Here is an 8,926-nt window from a genome sequence, read left to right as displayed (position 1 = left end):
AAGAGTCTGCAAGGATGCTTCTGGTTACAGTACTCTAGTTCTTGCTGGCTGTCCACACGGGGGTGGGTAGCGGGTGGGGAGGGTTCAGTTTTGTTCATTCACTTGTCTCAAGCATCCAGCAGCATGGCTGGCGTGCAGTAAGTACTCAATATTTGTTGATGACTGGAGAAATAGAATCCAGACATGTGAACCATGCAGTCGTATTATTTCAAAGAAAATCCAAACCCACTGCTGTGGAGTCATTTCCAAAGCATAGCAACCCAAAAGGGTTTCTGAGGCCTCACCACTCACCCTCCAGGAACCTGGCGAATAGTGGCCCTGTGTTTGCCCTATGGTGCCATCGAAATGATGCCAACTCAAAGTTACATCGTAACTATGTGACAGAGTAGAATCATCCATAGACTTTTCTCGACAAATCTTTATAGGTTAGTAGGTCTTTTTCTGTGAACTCTCTCGGTAAGTACAGACTGCCAGTCTTTCATTTAACAGTTGAGTTTATAAATGTTGGCTCCTCACACTTCCAATTTTGCAGTAAGGAACAGGCCTGGGGTTAAATGAATTGACCACCTGACACCTGGCCTGAAAGTGGTAAAGTGGGCGGGGCTTGGTTCCAGAGGTCTAGACCAGGGGTCTTCAAACTTTTTAAACAGGGGGCCAGTTCATTGTCCCTCAGACCCCTTGGAGGGCCGGACTATAGTTTAAAAAAAAACTATGAACAAATTCCTATGCACACTGCACATATCTTTTTTAAAAATTTAAATCATTTTATTATGGGCTCATACAACTCTTTTCACAATCCGTACATACATCATTTGTGTCCAGCACATTTGTACATATGTTGCCATCATCATTCTCAAAACACCTGCTTTCTACTTGAGCCCTTGGTATCAGCTCCTCATTTTTCCCCTCCCTCCCTGTTCCCCCCTCCCCCCTGAACCCTTGGTAATTTATAAATTATTATTATTTTGTCATATACCATCCAACGTCTCCCCTCACCCACTTTTCCACCATCCGTCCCCCAGGGAGGAGGTTATATGTAGACCTTGTAATCTGTTCCCCCTTTCGCCCTCACTTTCTCTCCACCCTCCCAATATCGCCACTCTCACCACTGGTCCTGAGGGGTTCATCTGTCCTGGGTTCACTGTATTTCCAGTTCCTATCTGTGCCAGTGTACATCCTCCAGTCCAGCCGGATATGTGTAGAATTGGGATCATGGTAGTGGCGGGAAAGAAGCATTCAAGAACTAGAGGAAAATTGTATGCTTCATCGTACACTGTACCCTGACTGGCTCGTCTCCTCTCCGCAGCCCTTCTGCAAGGGGATGTCCAATTGCCTACATACACATTTTCAATGTTTATTTCTTTACCCAACTCAGAAGTTTAAGGATATTGGCAGCAGTCTGTATTTTTTAAAACCTGATGCTAGAGAGTTTTACTTAATAGGATATTGATTCTCTAGTCATCATCTTTGGTCATTCCATCTGTGACTGAGTGCTAGGAAATGTGGGCATAAATCAGAATGCTGCTATCTGATGATAAGGTTCCTGTGTCGGACTGCTTATCTAATCTGAGTTGATAGAACTGGATACATTCAGCCCTCTAGTTTAAGTTTAAACTGGAAAGAGTAATAACTTTTAAAATAGGTGGATTTGGTCCTTGAACAGCCAAATACACTAAGTGTTGGAGAGTGTATGTTCTCAGGCTAGTGGCTTGTTTACCTGAAGTCCCATCTCCAGACCCTCAGCTGTCCTTAGCTGTAACCACAAAGAAATAAAAAATGCTTTGGGGCAAAACCCACTTATATTTTTGTAATTCACCCTTTGAAAGAAGCTGTGAGTTATCACTTAGCTCACATGAATGCTTAATAGATACAGGTCCTAATTATCTTGATTTTCTGTCTGTAGCAGTTTAAGAACTGCAAATCTGAAAGCCACAGGGTGCCCACACCAAAAGTGGATTGAATGACAATAAAGGAAGATTTAGCTTGAATGTATTGTAACAAGTACATTAATTGTTCCTTATAGAAAAAAGCCAAATGATTATTCAGTATGTTTTTATAAGGGAAGGAGGGAATGTAACATAATCTATAGTTTCTTTAAATATAGTTAATGACATTTGTGTAATGCTTTCTATTTACTGAGTCAAATACCACCTTTCTTGTTCATGATCTCTGGAACATGCTATGGTGTATCTTCTTTGAGTTTCCATTTCTTTTTTGTAAAATAGCAATCATTCCTAATGATGACTTTGCCACGATCTTCACAGCAATTTCTGTGAGGCACATATTATTATTCACATTTTATCGATGGGGATTTCCGTACACCCAAATGAGAACTCCAGAGTAACTCATCTAGTGTTAAATAGTAAATAAAGTTAGAGCCGCGACCAATCTCTAGGTCGTGCTTAAAAAATTTTTTTTTAAATCACTTGCTATTTTAATTTCATTACCCTCAAATGTAGGCACTTAAACTTAGTTATTAGGAAAATTCACTTAATGTAGACTGACTCTGAGGCCAGGAGTAACATAATTTACTAAATAAATCTTTGTGGACGGTACCAAAATTTGACAGCAGATTTTATAAAGCATTGTGATAATCTGCATATAAGATTAAAATTAGCAATAAGAATTAACCCAAGAAACAGAAATTTCAGCTGTAAATAAGTAGATAAACATACATTTATTTTGTGGCATAAACAAGGAACCCAGGTTTATTTTCATTTTTGGGTCCTTACAATGTGTGTGTGAAAGGAGTTCCTGTGGGAAAAGAAGCCCAATAAGATCTCAGCAAAACATTCTAGGGACAAAAAAGTGCTGTGACATAGAACATGTGTTGCACATCAGCACACTAGCTTAGGTGCTGGGTGTACAATCGGATTGTTAGACACCGCATGGATCTTGTGCTCATGGAACTTAGAGTCTATGGGAAACGGTAAGTCAGAAGCAGATGACCATATAATGAGTTATACTTTATGATTGTTTTTCTGAAGTTAACAAACATAATTAACACCCCCGACCCCTACCCCCCACCAGATCTTAAAATCTCATAGCTTGACATAAAGGTTTATATGTCACTCATTAAATCCATGGCAGAGGTTAAGGGAGAGGTTTGGGTTGAGTTCTGCTCCCTGGTTACCCTAGAATCCAGGTTGAAGGAGGCCCCACCCTCATGTAACAGAACTTCCCAGAACTTGAAGTCTTTTTATTACCATAGCAAGAAAACCAAACCAAATTCACTGCCGTTGAGTTGATTCTGACTCATTGAGACCCTGTAGGATAGAGGAGAATCTACCCTTTTGGGTTTCTGATACCTTAAAAATTTACAGGAGTAGACAGCCTCTCTGATCACTGTTGGAACCACTGGCCTTGTGATTAGCAACTCAGTTTGTAGCCCTCGACACCAGAAGGGCTCCTTGTGATAGCTGGAAATCGATGTGCTGCCTATTAGGTATTTCTGTGTACATATTATTGTCCAGAAATAGTTGCATGACCTCATCTTGTTCTGAGGATGCTGCTGGAAATGTAGCTTTCCATAGATCAGTGAATAAGAGGAGTATCTCTCACCTTCCCGATTCTACCACCTGCTTTGTGATCTTGGAAACTCTTCCGAGCCCCAGTTTACTCATCTGTATATTGTAGATAACATCCACACCTCATGGAGTTACCGTGTATATTAAATAAGAGACTGCTGCATGGCTGTTGCTTTGTAAATGTAAACTATGATGGACATTTTAGATATTCCTTAACATTTTGCTAAAGTTAAAATGCTGCTTGTTTCTCACCAGGTCTACTGAATGATGGAACCGTGGGTATTTTCCGGGGCAACCAGATGCGCTTAAAGCGAGCTTGCATTCGCAAAGCAAAGATCTCTGCTGTTGCTTTCCGGAAAGCCTTTTGCCACCACAAGTTAGTGGAACTTGATGCCACAGGGGTGAATGCTGACATCACGATTACAGACATCATCAGCGGGCTTGGCAGTAACAAATGGATCCAGCAAAATCTCCAGTGCCTAGTGCTGAACTCATTGACTCTCTCTCTCGAAGATCCTTATGAACGGTGCTTCAGCCGTCTTTCTGGCCTTCGAGCTTTGAGCATCACCAACGTTCTCTTTTACAATGAAGACCTGGCTGAAGTTGCTTCCTTGCCAAGATTGGAGAGCCTGGACATTTCCAACACGTCCATCACAGATATCACTGCTCTTTTGGCTTGCAAAGACCGCCTCAAGTCTCTAACCATGCACCACTTGAAATGTTTGAAAATGACCACGACCCAGATACTAGATGTGGTTCAGGAGCTAAAGCATTTGAATCATCTTGATATTTCAGATGATAAACAGTTTACATCAGACATAGCTCTTCGCTTATTGGAACAAAAGGACATCCTGCCCAACCTCGTCTCCCTGGATGTTTCTGGGAGAAAACACGTGACAGATAAAGCTGTGGAAGCCTTTATTCAACAACGGCCCAGCATGCAGTTTGTAGGTTTGTTGGCCACTGATGCTGGCTACTCAGAATTCCTCACAGGAGAAGGACATTTGAAGGTTAGACTTTAAAAATTTCTTATTTTGTCAGACTAATAAGCGTCTTAGTTGCATAAGAGTCCATTAATGATATATGGAATGTGTTCATGAAACAGGATACTGTGTAGTGGAAAGTCTTTGCTTAAGACTTTCAGACACTAAAATCCCGGCTTTCTTGCTTCATGATCCAGAACATGGTATGATGCATTGTCTTTGAGTTTCTATTTCCTTATTTGTAGAATAGCTATCATTCTTACTTGGCAGGATTTTTCTAAAGAGTAATAAAATTATATATGTAAAGTGCAAGTCACATAGTAAGTCTTGGGAAAATGATGGGTCTTATGATGATGCTGATGATAATGTTTAGATGTTTTTAGCCATTTAAGCATACTATTTCTAACAAATTACTTCAAAGAAACTTGGATACCCTGATTGAATTTTAAAATCCCTGAGGAAATTTGTACTGCAGAGATGGTAAATTTTTGAAGCTGCCTGATTAAATGGTCACAAATAACCCTTAAGTGAAGAATCAAAGTGTGAAAAAAGAAAGGAAGGAAAAAAATTGGAATGTAGTTATTGCTATAAGAGAAGAGGTGAACTTCTAGCTATAGAATTTGGGGCTATATGGAGATAATACATGAGTGAGACTGAAGCACAGTATTTTGACAAGTTTGAGAAAGTCTTTTTTTTTCTGACACATACTGTATTCAGTACATGCTTTATATTAATAGGTATTAGATTTTATGGTCCCTGCTGGTAACAGAGGTTTAAATACTTGACTGTTAACAGGAAGGTTGGCAAGGTATCTTTCCTGATAAGCCAACATTGGTTTAAAAAAAAAAGCTAAAGAAAGGTTAGGTTTTATCTGATAAACTTCTCAATTCTTAGATTATTTGTAAATTTAAAACTTCACTTAAAATTATATGCTCGATACACTTTCATTAACATAGAAAGAGGTTCATACTACTAATATATTGTCAAGTGAGAAATGCAGGTTAGAAGAAAGTAGTATAATATAAACATCCTTTTATATAAACAAAAATAATGTATGAATTACATAGATAAAATAACCGATTGGGAAAAAGCATTACTTCCGACCCACAGGTGGAAAGAAAGAGATCAGGATTACATGTGTTGGTTTTTCTATTAGTTCATTGATATGTTCCTGTTATTTCAAAAGAGAAATATCAGAACTGGCTCTTTTATTGGCTTTTGGCTTTTTTTTTTAGTTCTTTTGATTATTTACTATCACAGTAGCAATCACTGCTGGGTCAGGCCGGACTGCTGACCACAGTGTGGGTGGCTCAAGCTGTCCGACAGCAACTCCGGAGAAAGATGAGGCTGCCTGCTCTGGTAAAGGTCTGGTCTCAGAAACCCAATAAAGGACTGCTCTGAGTTAGAATCTCCTCGATGGCAGTGGGGTTTTGTTTGTTTGTTTTAATGCAGGCTTGTTGTAAAAAGTTCAAACCAGACAGAAGAATATAGAGACTTTTCCTCTCCCCATCACATTCCCCAGAGAGGATCACTATGAACAGGTTGGTATATATATATTTCCCCAGACATGTGTATGCACATATACACATATGTGTGTATATTTTAACATAAATGAGCTCATACTAGATACACTAAGGTATGTCATGGACATAATTTCATAATGCATAGAGATTTGTTTATGCTTTTTTTTTTAACTTTCTATTGTGAATTAGGTGGGGGTTTACATATCAGATCATCATTTTTGCATTCAAGAACTTAGATAACTTATTAAACTTCCCAATGGTTTGCCCTATTCCCCTCCTCCTCCACCTTTCCCCTCATCTTCTTCTTGTAGGATGCCACCCAAGTTATCATCGGTCTGTCATCTAGCCTATTACTTCCCCTTCCTTCCCTTGCTCTTCTGCCCCTAGTAACCATCAAAGTGTGCTTCTTTGATACGAACATCTTTATCTTGATTTTGAAAAATGACATTGGTCTCATACAGTATTTGTCCATTTGCGTTTGTGTGATTTCATTGAGCGTAATGCCCTTCAAAACCATCGTGTCATGAGGTGTTTGAGTTTCGTTGTTACTCTTTAAGGATGCACTTTATTCCTTTGCGTGAATATACCAAAGTTCATTTTTCCATTCTTCCACTGATGGGCATTTAGGTTGTTTCTATCTTCTTGCTATTGTGAATAGTGCTGCCGTAAATATGCGTGTGCATATGTCAACCTTTGCTCTGTCCTTTATTTCTGTAGGGTACATAGCAAGTAGAGCAATTACTGCCTCAGATGGTGTTTTTATTCCTAGTTATTTGAGGACGCGCTTTACTGCTTTCCGCAGTGGCTGTCCTGTTTCACAGCGCATGAGGGCTGCAGTCCAGCCCCATGGGGACTCTTTCCAGCACTGGTTCTTTTCTCTTTATCTTAGCTATCAAGGCTGGGGTGAGGGGGTATCTCATCGTGGGTTTTGATTTGCATGTCTCAGATGGTTAATGATCGTGGGCATTTTTTTCATGTATTTGTTGGCCGCTTGATCATCTTTGGTGAACTGTTCATTCCTCTGCCCATTCTTCTTCCTTCTCTTGTTAAGTGTTTACATTTTCTAGATTTCTGTTCAGAGAAGGCTTGTGTGTTGCTATGATGTTGAACAGGTTTAAGTGAACCTACTTGAACGAGTCGGACAGATTAGGAAGAAAAACCTGACAATCTACTTCTAAACTCTCGGCCAGTGAAAACCCGGGGTCATTACAGTCCCATCTGTTATGTATTGAGTTGCTATAAATCGGGCCGGACTCAGCAGCGGCTAACAGCAGTCTTATAGCAGTAGTTGAAAGAGCAATGTGCTGCGCCCCTTTCACGTTCTCCAGGCTGCTTCAAATTACAGTCGGATGCCATATGGCTTCCAGAGTTTTAAAATATTTGGTTTTTACAAAAACTATTCTACATAACTAATGCCAAAAAGACTTAATCTTTCAACTTTGTGAGATCCCCCTTTGTGTGTTTGAACCCTTCTGATCATAAAAGTAAACATATACAGAGATCACACATAACAAGACCCATTGCCATCTACTCCATTCTGGCTCATGGCTACCCTATGTAGGATTTCTGGGACTGTCAGTCTTTATGGGGACAGCCAGCCTCATCTTTTTTCCTGAGGAGCAGCTGGTGGGTTTGAACTGATGGCCCTGTGGTTAGCACTTCATGCCTAACCATCGTGCCACCAGGTCTTCTTCACTTCACAAGGGTATCGCTGACTGAATGAAAACAGGCGAACTGACTTGAAACTGCTGCGCAAGTTACTAAGTACAACTTTGCTCCCCACCCCAGAAGCTCTTCAATGTGTTCGTCCCAATCATGAAACCCTTTCTCCTCTCACATGCATGACCTTTATATTAACCACATCATTGACTTTCTGTGTAGTTCTAGATGCTTAGTGTATCTTACCCATTTTTTGAAGTTACAGTTTGTCCTTTGAGTATCTTTTAATTTATAGATTCTCTTTCCATCCCTTTTTTTTCCTTCATAATTTGTCTGTTGAGCAATTCAGTAGAGTTTCCTACAATCTGGATTTTACTAAATTTATTCTCTTTATACGGACCAGTATATTTCTGTCTCTGGTTTCTGAAAATTGGCAGTTACATATGGTAATCAGTTTTAGGTAAACAGTTTCTTGGCAGGAACCTTAGGCGTTGTGATCTTTCGTTCCCAAAACCCCATGTCATTGAGTTAATTCCGACTCAGAGCAACCCCATAGGGTTTCCAAGGCTGTAAATCTTTTGGGAGCAGAAAGATGGGGGACATAAATTAGAGTAGAACCTCTTGGCATTGTTGAATGAAAGTTTGTTAAAGTAGTATACATGTTTGAGGAGTACTTACTGAGTGTGGTTATCCTGAGCCAAGCACAGGGCGAGGGGTTGGGCTACAGTGGTGAATGAGTACATCTAGTGAGGGATTACAACGTCCATCAGAGATGTTTGGGGGGAACTAATTCAGTGGGTTAGGGAGGCTTCACTAAAGAAATATTTCACTTGAATTAGGAAGGATGAATAGAAATTAGCCAGGCAATGAGAGAGGAAGAAGGTTCCAGGTAGAGAAACATTTTATGCTCTGGTCTTTTGTTGGGAAAGAACATGGCTGGGTAAGAGATCAGGAAAAAAAGGCCAGTGTAGCTAGGGTGAGGGTAGATAAGGACCTAAACCTGTGTCAGAGGCTTTAGCCCAAAGCCCACTACCGCCTAGAGCAGGGGTCCTCAAACTATGGCCCGCGGGCCACATGGGACCCACCGAGGACATTTAGCCGGCCCACTGGGTGTTTTTGCCCCGTTTGTTTTTTTACTTCAAAATAAGATATGTGCAGTGTGCATAGGAATTTGTTCATATTTTTTTTTAAAATATAGTCCAGCCCTCCAATGGGTCTAAGGGACAGTGAACTG

At 40.3% G+C, this 8,926-nt stretch overlaps 1 protein-coding gene across 1 annotated transcript in view; it reads left to right on the top strand.

Moving 5' to 3' along the window:
- Positions 1 to 8,926, top strand: part of ZYG11B (zyg-11 family member B, cell cycle regulator) — a 115,461-nt gene that overhangs the window by 56,900 nt on the left and 49,635 nt on the right. The window contains exon 3 of the mRNA XM_045291756.1: positions 3,783 to 4,537. Within this exon, the coding sequence (XP_045147691.1) occupies positions 3,783 to 4,537 (755 nt within the window). The remainder of the gene's footprint in view (positions 1 to 3,782; positions 4,538 to 8,926) is intronic.

The sequence above is a fragment of the Echinops telfairi genome, unplaced genomic scaffold (genome assembly GCF_000313985.2).
Source record: "Echinops telfairi isolate 266 unplaced genomic scaffold, ASM31398v2 ScPeMD7_443;HRSCAF=831, whole genome shotgun sequence".
NCBI classification, from domain to species: domain Eukaryota; kingdom Metazoa; phylum Chordata; class Mammalia; order Afrosoricida; family Tenrecidae; genus Echinops; species Echinops telfairi.
Note: the sequence above shows the minus strand (reverse complement) of the source record. Positions and strands in the feature narration are given on the sequence as shown.